This window comes from Oreochromis aureus, linkage group 14 (assembly GCF_013358895.1).
Source record: "Oreochromis aureus strain Israel breed Guangdong linkage group 14, ZZ_aureus, whole genome shotgun sequence".
Taxonomy (NCBI): Eukaryota; Metazoa; Chordata; class Actinopteri; order Cichliformes; family Cichlidae; genus Oreochromis; species Oreochromis aureus.
The window spans coordinates 27,937,675-27,964,857 of NC_052955.1; the positions used below are offsets into that span (position 1 = coordinate 27,937,675).

The window sequence follows — 27,183 nt, forward strand, 5'->3', positions numbered from 1 at the left end:
TTTGTTGCCCCTTTTTTAACCTAAATAGGCGGTCTGTCCGACCGAGGCCTTGGCTTCAAAGTATTATCCCACACATGCAATTACCATTTCTATCAACTGGGGAGAAAGATTATGCTTTTTGGGTGTTCTTCTGCGTTTCTTCCAGTGGATTCACTTGGTGAATGTGACACGTTTTGTGTCTCCCACCCCCTATTGAATTTAAAAGTTCTCTATTCTCCGAGTGAGCTGAGGAGAGTCCTACACGCGGGCTGAATAGACACTAAATCTTTCAAGGTTAGGACTTAACCTTCTCCCACTCCAATTCATCTTCAAACTTTAGTCTGAAACCAATCAATATCAGATGATTGGTAAACAATGTGCAGTGTCTGATAGGCAGGTACCAAGGGCCCTCAATGGGATTGCAAATGCTTTGTGCGTTCAGAGTCGCTTTTGCTCTAAAGCACTGTCACAAAAAGTAAAATTACCATTCGCTTGGAATGATGCCATTCATCTTTGTCAGAGCGCCAAGCTCAGCACGCAAGCCGCTCCCCTCAAATTAATTCCTTGTTTTGCATCAGCTGAATTTGCCCAAATCCAGGAGGATGGCTCAGGCTGCACCTCGCCTGCATTTTTAATGCCGCAATTCCAGCTGATTTTACTATGCACGGGGCCCCGTGGCTTTATTTACTTCCCAATCTAGAAAGAAAAGAAAATAGATATGAAAATAAGTTGAGAAAATGAGATAAATCTGGGTGTGAAATTTCAGACGCGGCATGTTCCAACCTGGAGAGTTAGAGCAGTGTAATACACGCACGCTCTTGAGAGGCTGCTGCGATGCCGTTGTCGATTTGTCATTTCATGTTGCGAGAGCTCCTGCACAAAGGTAATGTCTTCCCAGAGGCTCTTACCCATGTAATATTAAGGCAAAACATTGGGAAATGAATGTCTGAGAAATTCATTTGTTATTCTGGATAATGTATTCCACAATATGCCAGAACATTTAAAGTATAATTTAGAGGTGGGAACTACAAAAACTGCAAAATACAGTCATATATTTCCCTTATTTCATATATATATGTATATATATATTTATTTATTTATTTATTTATTTTGTTGGCTGTACAGGCACTATGTAAACTGTGCATTTCTGCCAATTACTCCACATTATGACACATCACATTATGACAAAAGACAAACAAGAGACTTTCACATACAACTCTGGGAACAGAATCATCTCTGAAATTAATATGTGCAACAAAAAAAAAGAAAAAAAGAAAAAAGAAAGAAAGAAATAGTTGAATCATTTCCACTAGGGGGCTGTGAGCAGTTCTTTCTTTGCATCTCTGCTGCTCCTCACTGAAGTAACCCTTGCCTGCTGGGTAACCCAGTTTCCCTCTGTAGCTCATGTAGATGCTATCCCAGTGTTGTTTCATGGTGCTGAACCCACAGCGACAGCAGTGATGAGATTTTAAGGAGTAGGTTGTTCTCTTCTTTCACTGTCCTCTCTGTCGAACTTAAATGCTAAAAATGGCCTTTGAGGCTAATTTATGGTTGTGGCGACTGTCACCGCTGATTTGTGATCCCCAATGTTTGTGTTTATGGAACATGCCTTATTTTCTTCATCTTATCTGCCGGCAGATGGACAGCATGGTTTGACAGGGTTTATTTAGATGTGTGCTTTTTCCGGCACAAAATATCGTGGGGTGCAATTACCAAGGACATAGAGTGAAGCCCTGGGGTCAGAGGCCCTTTCCTGTCTCCCTCCCTGACATGAGTAAGCTAGTATCTGCAGCCAGATCTCTGGATAGGTATATGGCAAATCTAAGTATAGCGAAATGGCCATTTTAGACTTACATTTTAAGAATCTGGATGTGTTATTTGGAGAAATGTGATGAAGAGAAGAGAAGAGAAGAGAAGAGAAGAGAAGAGAAGAGAAGAGAAGAGCTGCTGGAGATAAGTAAGATAAGTGGGTCAAGCCTGAGAGACTGCTCTTCACCTCAGACACCTGCACCTCTCCACAGATCCCTCATCAAGGACTTGCATTGTCCGAGGCCTACGCCATTGTCTGCTTAAGGGCCCTCCAGATTTGCTGTGCTGCTCCAAGTGGACTCAGCCCACCTCTCCCCAAGAAACAGACAAAACAGTGGATTCCAAAGTGCCGGCCCCTTGGCATTCCCTTGCCTTTGGGAGATAAAGAGGGGAACTTCGGGCTGATTCACTCCTCCACTCTTCATCCCTCTCCACAGCCCACCAAAAAACTAGGAGATGAGGAGGAGGAGGAGGAGGAAAAGAAGAGACTTGCCAGGGGTAGTAGAGGGGTGGTCTTGGGGTCAGAGAGTGATTAGTGAGGAGCAGAGTGGCGCTCCTTTTCCCCTTTGGTCCTCCTCTTCTGTGGTCACTGAGAAATGACTTCCAGTGGGCTTACTGGTGTGGGTGGAGAGGGAAGTGGAGGAATTATTCCCTTCTGTCTGTCTGTCTGGACTATATTTAACCTGCCTGACAAGATGGATGTTTCCAAGGGAATTCTCTCTCCCCCCCCAACATAAATGAAGCCATTATACTGTGCTCCCTGGGCTTCTCCCTTGCTTTTTAGTTGTAAGTGTAGGTCTATGATGTCAGGAGGACATTCAAAACCAAGTTGATATACAACCTGAGCATTAATGCTGACATGCTGCAAAACTCGCTTATGAATGGGTGTGTAAACAATGCTAACTTTACCACCTATTTAAAATCAGGCAGGTGTATATCTTTTCTCTTATTCGTGCATTTAGACGTGGCTCAGCTTATGAGAACAGCAAAGGCACTCTCTGTCGCATACTTCTACCCACGCTCATGCACACAGACTCCCACTGTCGTTCCAGTGTAGCTTGCTGGTGCAGGCAATACGAGGAACTGGTGGAGGAGTTGGAAGTGATTAGGGAGAAATATGCCTGTCTCCCTGTAATGTCAGTAATAGGCAGCAGCACATCAAAGTCCAGGCCTGTCAGAATGATCCGGATCAAACCGGCCCCCATCTGGAAGCCATAACTGACTTTTCACTCATTTAAACACTCTTAAAACACACTGAACAGACATGGAGCTCCCGTCTCTGCTCGCCACTCACCACCACTCATATCAGCACCCTGTTCTTTCTGTGTCTGTGTGTGTGTGTGTGTGTGTGTGTGTGTGTGTGTGTGTGTGTGTGTGTGTGTGTGTGTGTGTGTGTGTGTGTTACTCTCTCACTACCTTAATATTGCCTGCCCCAGTGTGACATTTAATAAGCCCATATGTTTCACATTTATTTATTAGGCTACTAATTTTTTGATTAATGTTTTCAGTCACACCTTTAGTCTCTCTTTTTTGTGGAATGTACAAAAAAATAAAGTCCAAAGTGTGCCAATGATCTGACAGTAAAGGGGATATCTATATATGACCTAATGCACAAGCAGATATTTTTAAAGTAACATAAACATCTGCTGAACCATGAAATCAAAGAAAATATTATTCTTTCTGGAGGGGATAAAAAAGCTGGCATCAAGTGCACGCCTGTTTTTCTGCTTTGCCTCGAGTCAAAGATAAGTATCTTGTCCGTGCAAAAATGACACAGTGCATTTTGAAACAATGATGCAGAGTGCTCCCCTCCTGCCTGCTTGCTTACGCTGTGTTGACTGGACTCCTGGACACATATTATCTTTCCAAACACAAGTCGGACACGACTCTAAGTGTATTTTAATTGGCTTTGAGCCGCCTTCCTAAAGCAAACAGCTGGTGGTGTAGCTGGTGGTGTGGTGTGCTTGGTGACTGACGGGTGGCCGGCTGTAAGGGTGGGGTAGAGTCCCACTGCCTGTCTGACCACTCCACCGGCAGTCAGTCCAACGCAAGTGTTTGTGCATGTGCATGTACAAGTGTTTAGTTGTCTAGATGTCTGTGTACGTGCTCATGTGTCACACTCTCTGTGGGTGAGACTTGCAGGGAATATGTGTGTACTCTAGGGTGTTTCTCATTTAAGCAGTGCACACTTGCTACTGTGAAAGATCTTAACGGCTGACAGATAGCATCTTGAGCTGAAGTGCAAGTGATTTAATACTAACAATTAAAGTAGACTTGTCGGCAGGCAGCTCGGGCCCCTGCTGTGGCCGGACAGGGAGTGGGCTGTCTCCCTGTGTCAATAAGACAGGGAGACAGGCGTGCCTCCGATGCTCATGCTGCTAACCTAGGCTACTCTACTTTTCATTCCTCCCTTCATTTCTGTTCCTGTTCATTTTTATAATCTTGTAAAAATGCATCTTTCCTGGACCAGAAGTACTATCTCCTGTTAACATACTATGCAATACTTCCTTTAAAATATAGATTTTTGATTTGCAGTTGCTGGCCACTGTTGTTAAGAAGTTATGCCTGTTGTTGATTTTTGGCTTAACTGTCCAAAACAAGAGCGTGCTTGGATTCTTGCACAGTACGATAACTGAAAATGGAGCAGAGCGCTTTCGAGTTAAGGAAGGAGTGATGGCAAGCTGAAGAGAAAGTTTCATTCTGAGCTCAGCATATGGAGAAAAGCCCTGAAAACAACTCATTTTACAAGAACCAAGGATCTCGCTCTGAACATGGCCAACTCCGTTCTCATAAAATCTATAGACCATCCATTATAAAACACCCAGGCTCTTATGAACCCAGCAATAGGGCCTCCTGCCTCCAAATCCCCTCTGGAAGTGTTTGAAAAACAAAGCGAGGCTTCACTTCAACCTCATTAACTAGTTATAATAAACAAAACAATGTGTTTTTAATGGATGGCGAGTCTCGTCTCCCCATCCCCTACTAGCTCTGGTCCAGAGCGACTGGCCAGTGGTGGGTTTCCCATGACTGCAGCTTATAGTGTCATGATGATGGATGGGCGAGGTTGGCGGGGGCTGCCTTTTGCCCTTCTCCTTTGGGATGTCCCACAGACTGACAGGCACATTGTGGTGCTCGAGTCCCGCTGGCGTACTGCTCCACCCGCTGGCACAGCCACAGAGAACACCAGATAATACCCACTTTCCCACTTCCATATTCTCCGTGTTCACCTTAGAGGGAAGTATAGATATAAGCAGATGTCAAGGCAGTCTAAGTTTTACCCCAAGATGATAAACCCGTAGTGAGGAAATAAAAGAGGCCAAATTTTCTCTTGACAATGTTTTAAGGGTATATGTTTCATTAGTTTATCTTTGGGATAGCGTGCTGAACAACCACCTGAATCCAAGGACCCCTGCAGGACCTCAGCAGGGGAGACATTAGCTTCCTGATGAATAAATACCAACAGAAGCTCAGCGCCCACAACACAAACTCGGCTAATGTCGATAGGTTCAAGAGTGCCACACATGTGCATACACACTTCTCTCTCTGCGTCCACTCTTTCCCTCTCTGTATCTGACTCATTGGAACGCACTCCACACCACACAGAGCGCCTCTGGAATAAAATTCTCCCAGCTAGTGTAAAACAATCCAATAACAGCCAGCACCTCTCAAAATAAAACAATAGCTCAGCTCATGCTGGTGTTGTAAAACAGCTCAGCCGATTACATGCACGTATGTGTAACTGTATTGTAAATTCGCCCTTTGGGTAATAGCACATTTTTCCTTCATTTGGTGATTTGGGGATTATAATAATAGTGGTGTTTGTGTGTGTGTGTGTGTGTGTGTGTGTGTGTGTGTGTGTGTGTATGCAGTTGGGTTCATGCACATGTAGCGGTGTTTTTCAAATCTATTCTTACATTGTGTTTTATGCCAGTACATGCTTTTCGTTCCAGTTTTTTGCAGCGGCGCGGTGGAAGTTGAGCTGGTCTTTGTTTTTGTTTTTTTCTTTTTTGAAGTGTTCAGTATTTTTGAAGAAGTTGCTACTCGCATCGCCTTGTTAGTTCAAAGGTCATTTGAATAGATGGGGTCAGATATAAGACTCAGACAGAAGGAGCGAGAGGGCGCGAGTGACCCTGACCCCCGCGATGCTGCTCAATGTGTTTGTAAACAGGATGTCATTAACACTGGGAACTGGCCAGCCTCACAATGACTTTTGTCTCCTTCTGTTGTGAGACAGAGGCGTGTAAGGCTGGGAGGCAGAGAGAGAGTGTACGGTTGATACGATTTCCAATGAAACGCTTCGCATACTTCCACTGATAAATCAACACCCCACAAATGCCCTTGTACCTTTCTGTCCAAATAACATCCAGGTTGACTTTGTCACATCAGATAAGCACCAGCTAATGTGATGAAATTTATGGCTCGGCGTGGCTGCTGTACTAATACAGCAGCGGATTGTGTGAAGCTGTGCTAAGTGCACTCAACTGTCAGCTCTTATTGTGGTGTCAGTCCTTCCTTCTAATTAGTGTCCTCAGCGGGCAGGAAGTGGGCCTGGGCTGGACTAATCTGTCAGTGAGGCCAGACCATCCTCGCCCAAGCGACTGTTTCCTTAGATAAACCCAGAGGCCTTTATCTAAGAGAGTTGCGACACTCAGGGGGCCTGGGAAGCCCCTAGTGATTCTGTTATTAGTTCTCAGATCTACATTTTACACACTTAATCCAAAACAGATTTAATGTACAACACGTCTCAGCTTTCGTCTAGGTATTTTTATACCTTACGGAAATGTAAAGTAGCCTCTTTTGGTAATACTTTCGTATCGAACCACCGATCACTGTGGTGACAGGTGTTGACTGAGCATGAGAAGGAGGAAGTGTAGCGAAGGACACTTCCTGGCAGACAGTTTTATCAGTGAGGGAGCAAAGGGGTCAGAGAACGGCTGAATGAGGTTATCACACTCATGTAATTATGTCCTATATGCGAATGGTCCTCCAAGTGCCTGGCAGAAGCCCAGAGCTGCTGACCAAGGTAACTGTCTCTTTCATATAAACACTGTGTGAGTTATAACCAAATGCTGGGACCATCAAGTCCAGAAGTTGTGTCTTTTGTTGTTTTCTTGTTTCTTGGTTCTCAGTGTGCCGCTGGAGTTCACAGAATAGTTGGAAAGGGTGTCCAAAGGACCTGAGGTTGCTTGTGTATTGTCTAAGGGCACTGACACATCCTGCAGGGAGATAGCTCTGCTTGTAAAGATTAGCAGGCTGTCTTTCTTGACTAATGTGTGAAGCAAACAGCCAACTTGAAGTGGAAGATATGTAGTTTAAAGACATTTGTGGCTCATTGTCTCTCGGTGCGAAACAAAGTCACGCAACAGCCTGAGGCAGGAAAGGAGAAAGTGCAAAGCGAGAGTGAATGGGCTCCTTTTCCTTCCCTTGCTATGTTTCCTTCGCACCCTCCCTCTATCCATCCTTCGCTCCCGCCTTTCCTCTCCTCCTTTCCAACTCTCACCACCAGCGGGGTCCAATTCCTCTACTTGAACGCTCAGGGCCAGCAGCGGACTGATTAGACGCACACCCCCAGCCGCGCTTCTCTGAGGACTCTGCAGCGGGACGACTTCAAATGCACCTCGCTCCTGCCACCCCAAATAAAACCTGACTGGTCCTAATGGACATATTTTAATCTCCCTGGGTTATTTGAAGATTTCTTCAGCCCGCTGCTGGCCACAGCAGAAACAAATTCCTCTCGCTTTGTTGATTAAACCGCCGCCTCTCCACCGTTGCTTATCATACAGCAACGAGCCGCTCTTTTTAATTAAAAGTGAGACACCACAAGTGTGCAATTAACAGCTGGTAATTATAGAGCTCTTCAGAAGTGCAACACTCCACCTTCATTTTCAATTATATAATGGACAAGTGGCTTTTTGATCTCCAAATTAGTGAACTCTTGTAGTATTTGTTTTGTGGCAGATTTGGAGGGTTAATAGTGGCCTATGGTGGCCTGCCTCTTCCGTGATTGATGCAAGAGCAGAAAAAAGGATATTAAAAACTAAACAGTCCATCAGGAAATGCAAATCGCACCTTCATGTTAATGAGCAGGCAGCGGACCAGGCTGGCCAGCCGTGGCGTTTCATGTGGGAAAAGCAAGTGCCCACTCTGCCGCAAACTGATTAGTACATTTGAATTTGAAAGTTTAATTAAGTGCTTCTAATATAGATCATTTTGGAGGGTGACACGTAACATTAAATGGTTTGATACTTAATTCAGCTGCCTTTTGATTGCAAAGCAAGCACGGGTAAATTTGCTGTGTGAGAGTGCTATCCCAAAGGAGGCAGAAGCCATGGACTTAATTTTAAACGTTTAACTGATAACTGATGAAAATGTTTTTTAATGACCAACGCAGTCTTTGAGTGTATAAAGCAGAACACTTGTACAGTTTTAATTACAATTGATTTCCATCTATGTACACGGTTGCGGTATTGTTAGTTGAGAGTTAGCCTTCTTTCACTCAGTCCATCAATATGAAAAAAGTAGACCCTGATTGATTTCCGGCTTCATGGGTGCGTGCAGCAGGGTAAAATGAGGTGATTATTAATTGATGGAAACACTTTAATGTCTTTGGGGGATGCCTTCCAGTGCCGGCCTTTTTTTTTTTTTTTACCAGAAGTGAAAGTATCAAGTAATTCAAAAGTAAATTACTGTTTTGGCCGTTGTGATTTGTAATTGCTTTCTTTCCCAAGTCACTAAAGTTCTTAAATCAATGCCCCTTTTTCACTATAGAAGCACAAACCCCTGTTATATTGTCTTCATTTGCATGCTGACACTGAAATCAAGCTCGCATTTCTTTACATAAATATAATCAGATGTTAGAGATAATGAGATCTCCATATTAAACTGGTAAAATACGAGGAAGTTCAGCTGAGCATGACAACTGTCTTTTGATGAAGTTTAACTAAAATGTTTCAAGGATTTAAAGGGACTTATGTGAATACTGTGATATTGAATTCATTCGTGTAACAGATTTCTGCTTTACTTTATACTTGCGGCTGCATTCAGGCAATCTGTCATTAATTCCACAGTCATGTCACTCCAAATATGTATGTAACCGTAGAGGAGGGGAGGGGGGAAGCATGAAGTCAACAGTCCCAAGTCACTCAAGCACTTTGGAATTTTGCATTGGTGAATATTGGCAGTTCAGTGTGAAATAAACACCAAGTATTTAAATTTAAACCAGGTCATTATGAATGGTTCTTAAACAAAATGTCAGTCATTAAGCAATGCCATGTGGCTCTGCTTAGATTTCCTGTTCAATTTAATTTAGCAAAAAAAGAAATGGGGGGGATTTCTTGTATCCCGTCTGCATGGAACGCTGAACACTTGTTACAAGTTGGCATTTCCCGTCTATTCCCCCTGAACGAGGAGATGGATTGTCAGTGATGTGTTTTTGATTGTGTGTATGTGTTGCTGTGTGCATGTGCATGTGTGTTCTCAGTCTAATCTGAGCTGCTGTTACTGTCATGTCCCTCTCCTTCCCTCATTGTCCCTCTGCATTCCCACCTTAATCTCACTGTCATTTGGCAGCTGTCACTCTGCATTTATGCCCACCTCCTATGCCACACACACGCACACAAACACACACACACACACACACACACGAACACTCTGATTCCCTCACCTGCATGAAACAGCTTTCAAGTGAATCTGAATAAAGAAAAAAAGAAGCTTTTTGAGTTGCACATGTATCATCTAAACAATTTAATTGACACCAAATTCTAGCTACACTTTAGAAATGTTTAGTAAATAGTTTCTTATGATAATAATTTATGACACTTTTTTTAAAATACGATAAAAAAATATAAGAGTTTCATATTCAAAAGGTAAATATGATTTGGAGTTGGGGGGGTTTTCTGTGCTGAAGCCGAGCCTCCCTCAGTCCTCACAGGGGCCGATAATGTTTATGCCTGGACTCCCATGCAGTGCTGTGTAGTGTGTTACACAGGAAGACAACAATCCCCATACAAGACCACAGTCCTACTGTATTGTCCAGTTAAATCACCTCCTAAATAGAGGGAAATTGACATCCATAACAAATAACATAAACAGCTTCAGTGCTCCGAGGGGGATTTTCTTGCTCGGAGCACAGGGCTGAATGTTAGCCTTCCAACAATCATTAAACAAACATCCTCTCCAGGACCTCTCCATGCCTGGGTCTATTCCACATGTCACACTGTGGTTTGGAAAGCCTCCGCATGCGCGGACGTTATTGTATGTAACAAGTTCTGTAACAAAGTTAAGGTAGAATTGGCCTGCTGCTGCGTTAGTGCTCAAGGCAGGCAAACTCTGAGAGTAGAAAAGCAACCCTCAGACAAAGTCTATTCATGTCCAGAAATATTAAATAGAGGATGTCAGGTGGGTAGTAGGTGGTCACCTTGTCACATTAAAAACACTCTCAGTTTTCTTTCCTTACCAAACACAGACCTCGCTCTGAATGAATTCAGCTCTTTAAGTGGGTATCATGCCTGGTGTTCTGAACCTGTATCCGACATTTTTTGAATAATCTGAGTCTGTATGTTCTCATGCTTCCGAATCCTTCCAGAAGGGGGAGGATCTGTAATTCATGTGGTCCATTGTGCATGTTTGAACAATGCTCACACTGATAACCTCTGACCCTCAACTGCAGTGGCATAACAGTTTCAAGAGGCTGCTTTATGTGAGAGAAATGAGAAATGGGAGCTGTGACCAGAAAAACAAACTCTTTGAAAGGGGTCGATGAGCAGGACAGGTTCAGTAGCACCAGGATTACACAGTGGTATTAAAATTGCCATATCCATAGAGAACACAGGGTGTACATGTCTCTGTTTCTTTCTCACTTTTTCTCGGTTTGTTACTTCTGTGTGTGTGTGTGTGTGTGTGCGTGCGTGCGTGCGTGCGTGCGTGCGTGTGCATGTTTTTCCAAGTGATGACTTTGAGTTTGTCACATGTCTCAGCCCTGTGTTGAAGGCCATTTGTCAATGGTGGAATCATTATACATGTTCCTGTCCCCCTCCCAGATGGGCATGGTGATCACCACTGACCCCCTGTGACAACCACAGCACCTTCATTATGTCACCACGGCCACCCTGTCACTACAGCAACTCTTTAACCGTCTGTGTGACACCCCTGGGTGAGACTCCAATCTCTCATCCGGAGGCCTGCCTGTCTCCGAGCTTGTCACTCTGTGCGCACACTGAGTCTGGATGTCTCTGTTGCCTGTGTGTTTACACCTTACTCCATCTGCCTTTTTTTATTGTTTTATTGAATTAAACTTTAAAAAATCAGCCCTTTAACTAACAGTAATCTTAGTTACTGGTTCCCTAAACAGCTACAAACAACATCTTTCTATCATCTATCAGACAACTGACAACTAGACAACTGAACCTTCAATTAATAAAATAGTTTCCTAGTGGGCACAATAGATATACATTTTGTCCTTCCCAGTGGGATTATTATAGATAACATACTGGACACTACACTATTACCTCTCCCCCTATTTTCTAATCAGCAATTATTCAATTATGTCCCATCAGTTGGAGGGTATTGCCAATGTCGGGGGGGGGGAGAGACCCCCAGGGCCCCGCAGAACGCCTGTGATTAGTGTTGCATCTGCAGAGAGGTGACAGAATCCCTCTTCAAATATTTTGTCTTCATTTTACGGCTCTGAGATGCAATTATGGAGCAGCAGTTCATTACAGCAGCACGCAGCGCTTCATGTTTTATGCATGTCGCCTCATTTAGGGCCTTTATTAATGAGCCAGGCCTGACCAGGCTGCTTGAGACTGTACTGCAGACTGTGCGATGGCCACCAATGGCTTGTGTTTGTGTAGGTGTTTGCGTGCTGGCGGTATGAGTAAGCAGGAGTAAGGAAGCGGGGGAAAGGAAGGAGAGTGAACCAGAGTGAAGGCTAGATGGAAAAACACAATGAAAAATGTCACTGAGAGAAAACTGAATGAAACAGAGAATGCGTGTGGTCAGTGCGGTGGTCACTTCGCCGCTGTGCCCTCTTTATCCCAGCAGCCGGCCTCGTAATGCAGCTCGAGTGTTGAGACTGGTGCAGACTGGTTTGGCTTTAAGTCAGTACATTGAAGGGGTGGGGGCAGCAGGGGTGACTAACCGCACCTCCCTCCGCAGAAGAAACTCCATCTGCATCCAACATTGAGACAGATGAGGCCAATTTGGGTCCTTAAATTTCTGGGCTGTGATGGATGTGGGGTGGCTGTGCACGCTGAGAGGTTTGCGAAGGGAATGGGCGAGAGAGAGGGGAGACAGGTGAGGAAAGTGAGAAAGAGGGGGACATTCAGTGTGACACAGAATGTGAGAACAGGGAAGGAAAGAAGGGTGAAGGAGACTCACCTCTGAGCATGAGTGGTTTGAATTTATTGCTTAAATTGGTGTATTTATTGGATTTTTATTTTACTCTTTAATGTACGGCGCAGACAGAGAAAGTTCGGAGACATGGGGTCAGATTGTTCAAAAAGTTTAGAATTCTTCTGAGTGCACAGGACACACACACACACACACACACACACACACACACACACACACACACACAGGGGAGTTATGGAGGTGATATAATGGCATACTCGATCCAGACCCTTGACCTGACAAATTAAGCTATGAGGCTAACAGCAAACATCGGTATGTCTTTATGCTTGATGCCCGCACACAGTATGTTTTGGCACTTTCTTTGCAGGTTTCAGCTGAAGCAAATCTGAAGCTAATGTGCCGGAAATGCGAGTAACCAAAAATGTCTTTGTTTTTTTTTACCTTCGAGCTTCTCTTTTCTAAAGCAATCAGTGTTTGTATGGAAGGCAAACATGCAGGGACAACATTACTGATACCCACTCATCTCATTTATTTGTGTCTAATTATTGATATCTGACACTTACATATTTTACATATCTTCATGAGTTACAAAATACCTTCTTTCATATTGCAGATTTTGAGTAGGTACAGCCTGTATTTGCCCACAAATGTGCCCAGCTTTAACTGACTAATGGCCTTCTTACTGCAGACCAGGGCTCCCATCTGCACTGCAGATCAGCCCCCTTTGATAAGAACTACCATCCCCAGGCCTACATAAATATTTTATCAAGTATAATGGAAATTGTCAAATCAATCTAATTGTGTAATGCATTACGAAGACATCAAATTCAAACAAAGCACATATGCTATCATTTCTTTTAACGACCAGGCCAGACCGGGCCAGGCTGGGCCTGGTTGAGCTGGCGGTTTTGTACCCAGGGGGCCTTCCGCAAGGCTGGGGTGGCTGGCAGCAACCACTCTGGATATACATCTCTCACAGACCGGCCTCACTCACATTTCATCAAAGGAATCAATTTCTCAAATGTGCACAACTGTGAGCCATAATTATATTAGGGCCCAATGGCAGTTAGCCATGACATGAAAGAGAAAGAAAAAGAGAGAGAGAGGAGGTGGAAAGAGAATGCTCATCTATGCAGGTTTGAACTGGAATCTTTGTGATTGTTAAAAATGGGCAATGTTTAGGTCAAACATATTTTTTCAGCTTTGGTGAAAGTAACTCTTCCACACATTTTTTTTTCTAGCTTTTATAGGTTTGCTTTCATTTTTCCATAGCTTAGTGGAAGATTGCTGATGCTGCTGTCTAAAAGGAAGATAGAAGGATGAGGACAGAGAAGCAAGAAGATAGATGAAAGGAATGGCGCAGGTGACCAGAGCAAACAAATCAAAAGCTTAGGGTGTGTGACATGCTGCAGGGCGCTGAGCTGGGGGTGAATTCAGAGGAAAACACGTAGGACTTTATGGGATTAATGACCTTTGTCAACATGTTCTTTACACATGTCACTTCAGAGGCAGGCACTTTTTAAAATCTTGTTTATTTGCACTTCTACTTCTAACTCAAGCAAGCAATCAGCAGGCACTCATTAGGAAATTAAGATTCGCGTCTCAACACAGGCATGCTCATGAGTTGTTGTTGATTACTTCTTTACCTCTGTCTGTGGCTTTACGATGGATCAGGCAGATTCCATAAACTTTGTATGGTCACAGTCTTAGCGTGCAGTATGTTATGCACTATTTCCCATCATAATCCCCTTTCTCCTTATAGCTTTCCCCTTCTCTTTACATTTACTCCTACTCGTTCTTCTCATCTCCTCTATCCCGGGGTCATTGTATAATTCAGAGGGCCCTCTCTCTGTGCACCAGCTGATGTATGGCTTGTGGAAACAATGTGAGTACTGGGCTGTTATTCTGTTTGCTTTACATTTGACAGGCTTGAGTTAGCGTCCGACTGGGATCCTATCTCATTAGGCCAAATGCTAGGCTAAAACAATCATAAAAATCATTTGGCAACTGGCATCCCACTTAGGAACACCTGTCAACATACAGGCGGAAGATAAACTCGGGAAATTGGAGTCAGGGCCCAGATTGAATCGGGATGCGGGATAGAGATGGAGGGAGGAGTGAGCAAGAGAGATGCCCATATGCTCCATGTTGTTAGCGACTTAATGGTATGAAGTGGCTGGGCTGATGCAGAGACTTCCTTGTTGATGATATTGATTGTGGTTTTAGGACGTAAAGTGTGTGTGTGTGTGTGTGTGTGTGTGTGTGTGTGTGTGTGTGTGTGTGTGTGTGTGTGTGTGTGTGTGTGTGTGTGTGTGTGTGTGTGTGTGTGTGTGTGTGTGTGTGTGTGTGTGTGTGTGTGTGTGGCACATCCATCTCTGTGTTCATCAAGATTTCATTCATTAGCGTTTCATTAATAATAAATGTGATTTGTTAATCATCCACGTTGATGTTCCAGGCACAGTGATTTTTTTTTTTTTTTTACAGCAAATTCATAAAGAAAGGGACTTTGTATATGCATGCGTGTCAGTCAGTAGCTCACAACTGCATGAAACGGCACAAGCCTCTCCTCAATCTCACCATTTTTTTTTCTTTTATGCAAACACAGGTTTTCTCCCCCTCTCTCGATTCCTCGCACAGGCCTCTCTCTTTCCCTCTGCTGTTTCTTCCCCTCCTCGCCCTGTCTAAACATACATCTTTATCAAGCGGTTGTTGTCAGACAACATTAGATAATTAATAGGCCATTTGTCAGGCCTGTGAGAAACATGTTAAAATCCCCGAGCAGCTCGGCAGATAAATCCTGCCGCGTACACAGACTCCTTTGTTGTGTCAGCCTGCCATCGGAGCTGCAGATTTACCATTAAAGGACGCTCATTATTAATCACAACTAATGCTAATTAATTAGGTGTCTGTGTGTGTTTGTGTGTGTGTGTGTGTGTGTGTGCACGCACAGGGACCAGCTCAAAGTTTCAGTTTGTTCCACGGTGTTAATTGGTAACTTCGCCCACGGCCCTTAATGGAGTGTTTTCCATTTGGAATGGGGAGTCATTGACTAAGACAAGGGTGAAAAAACATGGACAATGCTCTCATTAATTAACACTGTGTTAAGAGCTCTGCTCCTGTTAGTGTGTGTTTATGTGTGTGTGTGTGTGCCAGCTTAAACATTTTGCATAATACAAATACCAATTTGTAATAATACGAAGTGAAGGCAACTATATAAATGGTATTTATTTAGACATACAGTAACACAGCATTACTTACACAAAAACATCTTTGATGTATTTTCTGGTCTCTCTGGGAGTAAGCATAAAATTTTCCACAGTTCAACAAACAAACAAACAAAGAAGAAATACGAACACATAAAGCCACTAAAACAAAATTTTACATTCAGATATTTGTATATGATTTGTTTAGATTTTTACCATATTCTGTCTAACAAACCATATCTTGTTTTAAATGTGGAAATTCTTGGTGGTCTGAGAACCAAATGTTGACAGATAAACTGTGGACAATTGCCTAAAACTGTTGTTGTTGAGCTACCTACAGATTTGAATGTTTGTGCTTCGTATCAGTCAGTTCCACAGTCACCCCAATGGACCCACGGACCAAAAGACTCCCCAAAAGCGGTGTTAAGGCCTCCATTAAGCACAAAGACAGAGTTAATTAGGAAGCTTATTGCCTCTCCCGAGGCCATGGGGCTCCAAACGCTCTCCTATGCACCCTGCTGAGGGAATGTAGACGCACAGTGATGCACTGTAATTAACAGTACTTAGCAAATCTACAGCAGTCATTTTCTGATTGGCAGTAGCTGTGAGAGCGTTAAAATTAACCAAATGAAAGATAATTATTTTTATGTGTTTTGAATTCAGTCACAGTCTCTCGGGGTATCTTGTTTTTCAGGACAAAAGCATAAACAACAGCAATCGTGCTATGGCCCTTCGGTCGCTACCACATATTTTGAGTACTTGTGTTTTCAGTGCTCATTTTTACTCCACAGATATTCTTTCTAAGTTCTTGGAACAGCAGCGCAAACTGATTTCCGTGGCACTTGGATATAAAGCGAAAGCAGGGATGTGATGAAGTGTGCAGTTTTTGAATTTGGATGATGACAAATGGAGGAGATCATATGTGATAATGTTTGACCTGTAGTACAAGGGTAAGACCCCATCCATCCCCTCATGCCTGTCTGTTATCGCATGAGAAAAATGATGTCTACAGATAAGCACGAGGGCCGCTCCACATTAGGTGAGAAGTTCATTTCCATATTTCATGATCTAAGACCCCCATCAATCAAGTCATCGAGCTCTCTCTCTGGTAAATGATTTGTACTCTGAATTGTCTTCATGCTCAGTAGATGAATGATGTTTTCATCTCATTGTATACTATGAACAGACATACAGTGGAAAAACTCATTTCCTAACTTCACCCACTGTCTACAAATTATAAAACTCGTGGTTTAGCTGATAGATTATTTATTTTTTAAGTCTTAATATTTTTGACTTCTCCAGCTCCTCCCCTGCTAATAACCAGACGCAGGCAAATAATTAAATAGAATACAGACAAAGAATAGAACTGGAAAGAAAAACACACAACTGTTTTTAACAGCAGGAAAGACAGTGGATCCAAGAACAAAAAAAGAAAGAAAACTAAGAGAGGAGGGGTCGAGTATGTCCACAGGTAGGTTATTCTCTCTGTAAACATATGTATCCATTTGTCCCGTGGGTGCGTCCCCTTGGCGTCCCGTCAGCACTGGCTGGGTCACACCTCCATTAGGGGCTTTGTCACAGTGATTAATAGCTCTTTCTATCATCTTTAATTCACTCCCTGATGATGGCGGCCCTGCTCGCTGCTTGGGGTAATCATGTGATGTATGAGTTCGCCCAACACATTGTGGCAGAGGTGAAAATCATTCCACCCATGCAGATAGCAGGGCCGGGCACGAATGTTTTCCCTCTTAATAAAAATTAATGAATTTGGCATCAAGCTCAACCATTTGAATACATGATGTATAAGTATGTGTGTGGATATCTGTGTTTATTCAATATGCCAAGATGTGCTTTCCTGTGCTAATGGCTGATTCTGATGAGGAGATAATTTTGTTTTCCTCACTGTTTTGCTCTTTGTCTTTTGGAACATCAAAGTTTCTCAGCAGTGCCCCTTCGCTTTTTTTCCCTTCCCGTGCTTTCTGGTACTATCTTGATGTGCCATCTGTGTTATTAATGCAGTTGAAGTCATGAGCATGCTCTGAGATGGAGTTCCCCTTCTCAAGCCAAAATTCTTTTAGAGCTCCCCCTTTGATGAAGGGCGTCAGCTTGCAATGGTGAAATAATGTCCATTACTGAACAAACAAACATGACCGTTTGCTGCATGTAGGCAGAGCATTAAAAATGCATGCACTCTCACACACACACACACACACTGATCTGATCATCCAACTGCAGTGTCACTGCTGTCCACACACCTAAGCAAAGCCCCAAGACTAAATTATCAGTCATCTACACATGAGACCACAATTTTCAAAACTCTGCACATAGCATATTTGTTTTCAGCGATCGTTTACTTTACAGAAACATATATGTTTATGAGCCGAAATGCTCTTGTGGAGTCCAGTGGACCAGAGGAATTCCTGGCCTGAATCAAATATAAACTTGGAGACCAGCGTGAGAGGGAAAACGTCAGAGGAGAAACAGCAATGGTGGGATACAGTTACCTTTAAAAGCTCTTGTCCCTCTACCATGTGGCAAACTTCACATCCAGGCCTCTAACCACGATACACAGTCTCTCTGCTGAAAATCATTACCCTTACTCCCAGAGCCACATTGGGTTTCATGCCCGGCCCAGTCCAGTCAAGTCTTTGAAAGACTTCTCCTTTAAATTCCCCGGGCCCACACAGTGTGTATGTCAAACACAATAGTTGTACACCGTGTAGACACTGTGATCAGGTATTGCTGCAGGGAATGACTATCAGAACTGCTTTAGCTGTAAGTACGCCTTGACAAAACATGCACGCACAGGTGCACATGCTGGATTACACAGAAAATAATAATATATTAGAGAGCTGATTCAGCAAGCTATGTTCATGCATAGATTTTTTTTCTTTGCCACAGCAAACACACAGTTTGACAGGAATTATGATTCTTTACTGACAGAGGAAAACATCTTATGTACTACTTATGCAGTATTTTACAGTTTTGCATTCCTCTTCACCACACCTTGTGTTCTGACCTTGAGAAAAATGGAGTCTGCATATATTTACAAATGTGTAGCTCGCTGGTCTTGGCTTATCTTGTGTGTCGAGTAATGTAGCAGCGCTAAGTTGCAAGCATACAAATATTAAAGTGCATTGGTTCTGTTCAAGTCTTAAGTTAATTTCTCAGGTTAGTTCATGACCGCCTGTGGCCAATCACAATGCCCCATTTATTCAATCAGACACATGTTTAATTCAAGGCCAGTGAACAAGAAGTGCGTGTGTGTATCTGGGTGGATCAAAGGTTCCGTGGCTGACAGCGCTGAGGTACAGTGTCACACAGGAAGCCCTTCAGGAATGTTCCTCATCCCAGGGATGGGTTGTTGAGCCTCATTAGCGGAGCCCCTTCTCCCTGTGACCTGTCAGTGTGTGTTAGGCACAGCCCACCACAGAACAGCAGTTTCCTGTGGATCATTTCCGGCTTTTAGTGTCTTTCTGTCCCACCCTGCAACACCTGGCTAGCAGCCCGTTGCGCTCGCTGGCTCCGTCACTGCCTTGCTGTGTCTTTGCTTGCTTGGTGACATCTCATATGTGATGTTGTATTTAAAACTTCCTACCTGTACATATCACTTTGTATTTTAAATGCGACTGTTTTTCAAATTAGTGTGCTTCTTTCAATCTACCTCTATTTCAAAGACCTCACAGCATTGCGAGTTTATACCATCACAGATTGCTTCAACACTGGGAATAACTCAATCTTTATTTCACTATTAGGCTCAACAGCCACGTGTGCCACTCTAAAGAAGCCCAGTGTGGGTTCAGGGGTCGTGCTTCAATATCCTGTTTCACTCCACTCACAATAAACCCTAGTGTGCGTCTCTCTGTTCCCTCTGTTTTCACTGCACATTGAAGAAAGAGTTCAGGAAAAAGAATTATAAAACAGCCAGAATAGCACAATGCTGGGTCAACTTTGCTTTCCCACCTTGGCATCACGTCAGCCACATGGCAGACTTACCTTTGTGTTTTTGCTGCAGGGCCCAAAAAGCTGTTTTTGACCTAATAGGTTTTATTTTAAAAATTAAATTCGCCTTGCTTAATTCCTAAGGCAGGAACATGCCAGGCGAGTACAAATTATAAACAAGAAATGGGCTCATTTCATGATCTCCTGTTTTTTACTACTAATTTCCACTGCAAGAGAATGAAGGTTTCCTCGCATGATACACTTGCTGTTTTCAGACCCGAAGGCCCTTCTGTCTCCTACTGTTTATTTGAACTAATCAAGTTTTTCTCCATCTCTGAAGTTAAAGAGGTGGAAACAATAACCTGTTGCCACTTTATGTCATTGGACATGACCCTCACATCAAGACTACTTCTCTATTGCAGGTGACGGCGATGATGAGATACCTCTTTATCCATCCGACATCTTAGACGACGTATGCGGCTCTGATGGGGATCCTACACCTTCTTCGGCCCTGCCAGAAGACCCGGCATCACCTTCACTCTCTGACGATGAGTCCTCTCCACAGGACCATCTGTCATTCCAACACCAAAGCATCTTTTTCCCCCAAGAAGATCTGAGCATTCCCTTTGACTTTGAATTGCGAGAGTCAACCGTTCCATCTGGAGGGCTGGGCATCTGGAGCCGCAGGAAGGTGAACGTCGGGGAGCGATTTGGACCGTATGAAGGAGAGCACAGGCCTTGTCTTCAAGATCCTACTCAAGGCTGGGAGGTAGGAACATATACAAACTTCTGTATTTCATTATGTTATCTAGTGACAGGGAATAAAGCTGGGAAGAGAGATGTTTATAGGTGGCATCAAAGATCCTTTAGGCAACCAGGGTGTCTACATTAAAACAAGAAGCGTTTATGTGCATTTATGTGACATAACTGCATTCACGTGCACTTTTTTGCACTTTTTTGACAAGACGGAATTTCCTTCCCCTGTACACTTTGTAGCGTTCACATCAGTCCGCTTTTTATCTCCTCCCATGTCGTCATGTTCACATTTAGCACAGTGACCGCAAAGCTGTTGCTGCCGTTTGTTGCCCAATGATGTAATGTTAGGTCAGCGCGACTGAAAGAAAGTGAGTTGAGCTCGTGCTCTTAACTCAATTAAAATGAAAAGCCATAAATCCCTTCTTCATCCCGGTTAGGGACCCAGTGCGACCATTGGCAAATCACATATTGGTCAGCAGACACAAAAAAATCGAATGCAGGGTCACGGCACAAGGTCAAAGGTTAGATGTGGTCTCTGTCAGTGTCAGGCTAGTTCAATTTTATGGAGCAGGACGGAGAGGCGCGGGGGAGTATTGGCTTCATTCAGACTCCCAAAATAGATCCTCTCTCATTCGAACGTGAGGATTTAGTCTTTGAAACTCAGGGATTTGTAGCGCAGAGCCAGGCTCATTAAGAAAAGCCGACCATACGGCTCAGTGAAGTGAGAAGTCAAGGTATATAAAGAAAACGATGATTCAATATGGCATTTCTCCTCTTTGTAGAGTCTAACTACAGAGAATGTTTCCGTGCCGCACTTTATAGCTGACTGAGAGCATGCTGGTAAAATATCAACATTCAGCTCATATAAATAGTTTGGGATTTGGACTCGTCCTCAGTTGGTTTGCATCATACAGCATTAATCCAGCCCATCAGTTTAAACTCAGTGGTTTTTGGTTTGGAGAAAACCAAAATAAATTTCTGCTCCTTAGCTATTTTATTATTTCTTTTTAAGCTGAATTTCTCCAGGAAGCAACTTCTACCTCTTTATCAACTGCAGAGCGGGATGCATATATAAATTTGCGTTAAATAGAAGTGATGAAATAGTCTTTATTTAAGCCAATTTTCATGATATAAAATCATAATATAAAGTCCCTGTCTCTCCCAAAGAGATTTACAGCTGGTTGAACAAGCTCTGGGTTATTCTTTTTCCCAGGGAAGGAAATAAAGAAAAAAAGGTTTCATGAATTTTAATCCTGTGGTAATTTATGGGGAGCTTGAATAATAATATGTATTTAAGAAGCTGAGGAGCTTGGATGTGAGTGTGCATATGTGTGTGTCTTGGGGCAGGCGGATGGGGGAGTTGAGGGGAAAGATGGGATCCCGGCGAGGCAGCACTGTATCACAATGTTTAATTACCGCCCTGACAGCAAGCCATAACTCTTTCCATTAAGTAAATAAGTTGTAAAGAATTTATGATGAAATGCCACATTATTCAGAATGGATATTCAGTGATGACATCCCCCTGCATTAAATATGGTAAACGCCATTAAGCCCTCCTGACCCTCCCCCTCTTCTCCCATGCCCACCCGTTTACTATCCCTCGGCCATCGCTCACCCCGCTCCCTCCGCCTCCCTTTTGCCTGCAACCCGTCAATATGCCAATAACCCTGCGGAGGGTCTGTAAAAACAAAATTGATTTGGTAAATGTGAGCTAAGATAGATATGTTTGCTTTCAAAATCTGACTACAATCTACCCCTCAGATTTGAATCATTCCGACGATAACACTCACCGGCTTCACGAGTTCACGCCTGCCCGCCTGGGGGCATTACCACGATTAGTCCCGCAAGGGCTATATCGTTATGAACACCAGCCATAAAGCAGCTGGTCAGGGGCAGGCCGACCTCGCCGGAGGAGGAGGGTTCTGGCTCACAATCCCATAAAACCACTGCACGCGCAGCAAGGTGATGTCACCGACCGGGGAGCGATAAAGTGGCGCTCCCATCTGGAGCTTTTGATCTAGGGCTCTGAAGCAGCCCAGGCCAGTGGTGACAGACTGGGGAAAGTTTGTCACCAGGGAGGCCACCACTTCTCAGCGCCATCACCATAAATTTGGGAGCTTTATTCATAAAGGGGAAGAATGAGTTATGGCATCCATGATGCTTTATGAATACAGGAATGGTGACTTATGGGAAAGATAGCTTCTGTAAATAAAAGGCAGAGAAGCAGCGGCGAGGGATCTGTCAAGCTCACCTACGCTGTCGCATGCAGAACCAAAGTGCTGACCGTGCCAGCAGTTGTGTGCACAGTGTGAATGTATTTGTGTTTGCGTGCATGCTTAGGCAATTATATTAGTTAGTTGTGTTGTTTTTAGTGAGTAAATTGTGTTTGTGCTGTGAATGTTTGATTGTATAGATCTAATGTTACCTGTGTCAGTCTGAAATCCTTAAATCAGGCACTAGTTCAGAATGTGAGGAAGAGCTCTGCCTTATCAAAAAGAAAAGTTAGAGCACTAGAGGAAGAAAGATAGAGAAATTGGGGTCCAACATCCTGAAACAACTTTAAAGATATGTCAGAATCTAATTCTCAAAACACTGAAAACAATAAAAACTTTTAAGGATTTATGTGTTATTCAATCTAATGCCTAAAATGAGCAAAAATATTTAAGGTGGAGTAATATGTATAGATTGGCAATTAAATTTAAGCAAATATGTGGCAATGACTTCTTATTAAAGCTCAGATTTCCGACATTTGTATCCCATCATTTGAAGCAGACATTCAGAGCCTTGAGAAAAAGTCCAGAAGGATCAGTAATCCAAAGTTTGTTCCATGAGACAAACCAACAAAACCAGCTTCATCTCAGGTGTTTTTATTATCAAAGGTACTGTCAGAGTGTCCAGCAATGGACTCAAAGGACAAGTTACACTGCTAAACTGCTTCTCATGCCTGGAAAAAAAAAGTAAAGAACTTAGAGAAAGCAAAGAAATACCTTTTCTTTCAATTTACAGACATGCGTGAACACACACTGGACCTGAAACTGGGCCTGCTAGAATTACCTACTGACCACTGAGAAATAATAGCAAACTCCTTTCCTCAAAAACATGCTCATAGACTCTGGTTGGTTTATTTTTAACATGTATATATATATTTATTTATTTATTTTTTGGGGCGGGGTCATACAGCTGCAGTTTAATGATCCAAAACGCACCTCAGAAATTTCCAAAACTACCAAAGAGACCGAGCTGTCATTTTTCACGTCACAATCCCGCTCAACGGCAAAGGGGGAGAATATCAAATACTAATATATTTTGAAATGTATTTGTCACAGATTTCCCTCAAATATTTAAGCTAATATTATGGTGCGATGAAAGATGCATTAAATCTGAAACAAATGTAGGTGTAAATGTTTTACATACCGATGGTGTAAGATTTATTCCTTTTTAGCAAAAACAGAAACATAAATGCCGCTTTATGACTTAAGATTCATATTCAACTTAAGATATTAAAATGTGAACTAAATTTCATGACAACGAGAACATATTTTAAATAAATCCAAATGGTGTTAAATATCTTCAGCTTTAAATATAATTGGGATCTTGTAAAACAAACAAAAATAACCGTATTGCATTCAGCCTTTCTTAGAATAAGGATGTTATGGCCTGCACTTGCCCACAGTATTTGCATGTGTTTCCCCATGGCCTCCTTGAAAATACTCTTAACGCCTGGATGCCCACCAGTCCATATTCTGCTGTCTCTTTCTCTGAGTCGTTAGCATTGAAATTCAAACTCCATTTGTGTCTGTCCTCTTCTCAGCAGCAGCAACAATAAGACAGAGAGCTAAAGTCCCGGAGAGAGTTATCCGGCACTCAATGAGCCTTTGGGCTCACCCAAACTTGGAGCCCCACGGGATTATGGTTCCTGGGCTTAGAAAACTGGGTGCCTCCTGCTGGAGGAGCACTGGGCGGAGCAGGTTAGGGATACGAGAAGGGGTGGGATGGCGAGTGGGGCGGGACAGGGGCGCTTAGGGTCTTTGTGCACCTCTTGAGGGAGAAGTGGAGGTGGAGGTGGAGGCGATACTGTTGGTGGCAGTGGTGGTGGGGAGGTGGTGTAGGAGATTAGCAGTGATGGTGAATGGGAGTAGAGGATTAAATGGCTGGGCAGGGCCTTTCCAGGCTCTGCCTGTCTTCTCAACCTCCCAGTCATGAGAGGATGGGAGGATGGAAGGAGGAGGAGTGGCAGATGCCTGACCAGGAGGAGGTTCATCTTTTCACTTAGTGTCAATTCAAAACGGTGTGCTTGTGATTAACTGCAACACAATAATAAATATGTTTTTTAACAAGTCTTTAAAAAAATTGTAAATCTTAAAATTCAGGTTCGATTTGTAGATAAAACTTTATCCTAAAGAACCTTAAGCAGTCACATTGATCATATAAGGGAGGTGTCGGGTCATATTTACTTAACAGCAAAAATAAATAAATAAAAAAAAAATTAAAAATCAATCTGAAGTGTTTTGCTACTTTAGCATTTTATACATTTACTATAAACTAGGAAATGAAGCTTTTGTGTGTCTGCATGCTGCTTGTGTGTATGTTTTTATGTATGCATGTGTGAGACAGAGTGTGAGAGTGTAGATGGAGGGCGTTTCAAGAGGGCGTGTTTTTTGTGCACGGATAAGCTGCTGTCCTGAATGAATGCAGATGTCTCTGGCTGGCTGTCCGCCTGTCCTCTGTGCGCTGATGGCCTGTCACCTCTCTCTGTCACAAGGAGAAAGAGCCACTCTCAGTCCTGGCTAAAAGCCTCTTAATCCCCCAGCCCCTGCCACATCCCATCTACTGTCAGCATAGATGGCCCTGCCCACAGCAGTGCTTAGAAAGGCCAGCACTAGGGATGAACCTCTCTGTCACTCACGCGCTCCCTCAATGGGCACACATCTTCACATTTTCACACATTTACACACACGCGCGGGCGTAGTTTTCAGAAATTCAAAGTGAAAAAGTCTTGCATCTACAAAGGCAACGTGAACAGCGGTTGTCAATGCATTGTGCTGTGTGAACACAAGGCTGCGCTGACATCGTTGTGGGAACCTACGAGAAGCGCACCGACAAAAGCGCCAACTGACAGCTGGGACACTGTGTGCAATAACACAGGAACACATCATAAGACACTTATGGGTATCACTGAGGTAGGCAGGTACAACCACCAAAATGTGTCACCTAACAGACAGGGTGTTCTGAACAAGACACCTTGTTATAGCTGTGCTGCAGAGGAAATATGCAATTTAATCACATATTAGTGGCAATTACAGGGATATCAAGTCAAGTCAAGTCAAGTCAAGTTGGCTTTATTGTCACTTCAGCCATATACAGTTTGTACACAGTGAGGCGAAACAGCGTTCCTCCAGGGCCAAGGTGCTACATGCAACATAAATTTACAACATAAATTAACAGAAAATCACTAAACTAGCTAACTAGAGACAGGACAGACTGACCTAACATAAATTACAACATAAATTAACAAAAACTAACTATCTAACTAAAACTAACTATTCTAACTAGGTAAGTAGTGCACTGAGATCTGTGTGTGTGTTCCTACTAGTTAGATTTTCCTGATATCTGAGCCCTGGTCACTCACAGCTTTATTTTTTAACTCCTATAATTAAACTACAATAAAACAAAAAACATTGCCATTGAAATGACACTCATGTTGGAAGATTCCACAACTCACCATTTACATATCACAGAAATGATTAGTGACAATGCACAAAGTGTTGCTGCTGTATACAAGGTTCTGAATATGTTACGATGCTTTTATGGGGGGAAACAAATCTTGCACTTCAAATCAAAACTACAGCTGTCGCCTGCAATTTAACTCTGGAAATCATTTTCTCCTTATCTAATCAAACACTTTAGTAACACTAAAAACAGGGCAGATATTGTTTTTTGACAGCCTTTCTGTAATCATACCGTATTTGCCTTGGCCAGCACTACCAGCAATGACAATGTCAAGATACCTTGACCCATTTAATATCTGAAGGTAAAAGCAGTTTAACTTTTGAAGAATTCTCCAACATCACCATTCGTCTTCTCTGGTAACATTACAGTACATACATGCACAAGAGCACAGCAGCCTTTTAAACAGTGTGCAAACAATCCAGAACCAATCACAGTTTTGTTCTGCTATACCAACCTGTCTACTATATTTGAATAATAGGTATTCATAGATGTCAGGAAAAAAAAGCGTAAATTTGTAACAATTTACTTACTTCAATTAGAAAACTAACAAAATTGTATTGTTATATTTCAGCTAAGTAAAAACTCTATGTGTTTTAACCTGCTAGGCAACAAAAACACCTCCAGGTTTAATCTGAGATGTTCAAATGTTGCCGTGTGTGTAGACTCCCATGAGTCAAAACAACCCCAGAAATGCATTCACCCGTGTGTGTCAGCATCTTGCCTTTGTCTCTCCTGGTGTCTGTGAGGGAGATGGGCTTTTTGTCCTGTGTAACTGGATCTTGATTGTCTTGGACGGCAGTGATGCCCGTTCAAAACCCCCAAAGACAAAGCAAGCTGGGGGTCCATCTCCCTGCCTCTCAGCTGACTGATAATCCATTTCTTTGGGTTAATCTGTTGCTTGTTGGTGCTGGTCGAGGCCAGTGTGTGTCAGTTGATCTGGGTGTTCGAGAGGTGGCGGGTAACTGATGTTCTAATCTCATGTGAGAGGAGCGAAGGGAGACGAGACACATTCATACAGACCGAATATAAGACATAACGTGTGAGGGTATTTACCCAGAGGAGTGCTGGGTCAGCCAAATCCCCCACTTTCTCCAGAGGCTACTCTTCTCTTGTTAAAGAACATAAAAACTATACAGATTTTTATCCCCCCCTTCTCCACCTTCTCTTCTTGGTTCCCCCGCCTCCTGCCTTTCCTCCGTCTGAGTTCCCAGCAGGGAGAGGAAGCTAGGTTAACTAACTGAACAAAGTCAGAGTGAATTGCAGAAGGACAAAGGAGTGAGTGGGGGCTATGCCAGTTGGAAGGTGTAGCCAGCAGCACAATACCAGGTGAAGGAGGCTCTCACCAGGGGTCCATCCAAGCAGGGCAAAGGTCACCAGCCTTATTAGATCTGAAGTGAATGGAAAAACCTGTTTG

The 27,183-nt window shown here is 43.1% G+C and overlaps 1 protein-coding gene across 12 annotated transcripts in view; it reads left to right on the forward strand.

Moving 5' to 3' along the window:
* mecom (MDS1 and EVI1 complex locus) overlaps nt 1-27,183 on the forward strand; it is a 135,366-nt gene that overhangs the window by 20,073 nt on the left and 88,110 nt on the right. For all 12 annotated transcript variants that reach the window (XM_039622879.1, XM_039622881.1, XM_039622882.1 and 9 more), the window contains exon 2: nt 19,706-20,052. In XM_039622879.1, the coding sequence (XP_039478813.1) occupies nt 19,706-20,052 (347 nt within the window). The remainder of the gene's footprint in view (nt 1-19,705; nt 20,053-27,183) is intronic.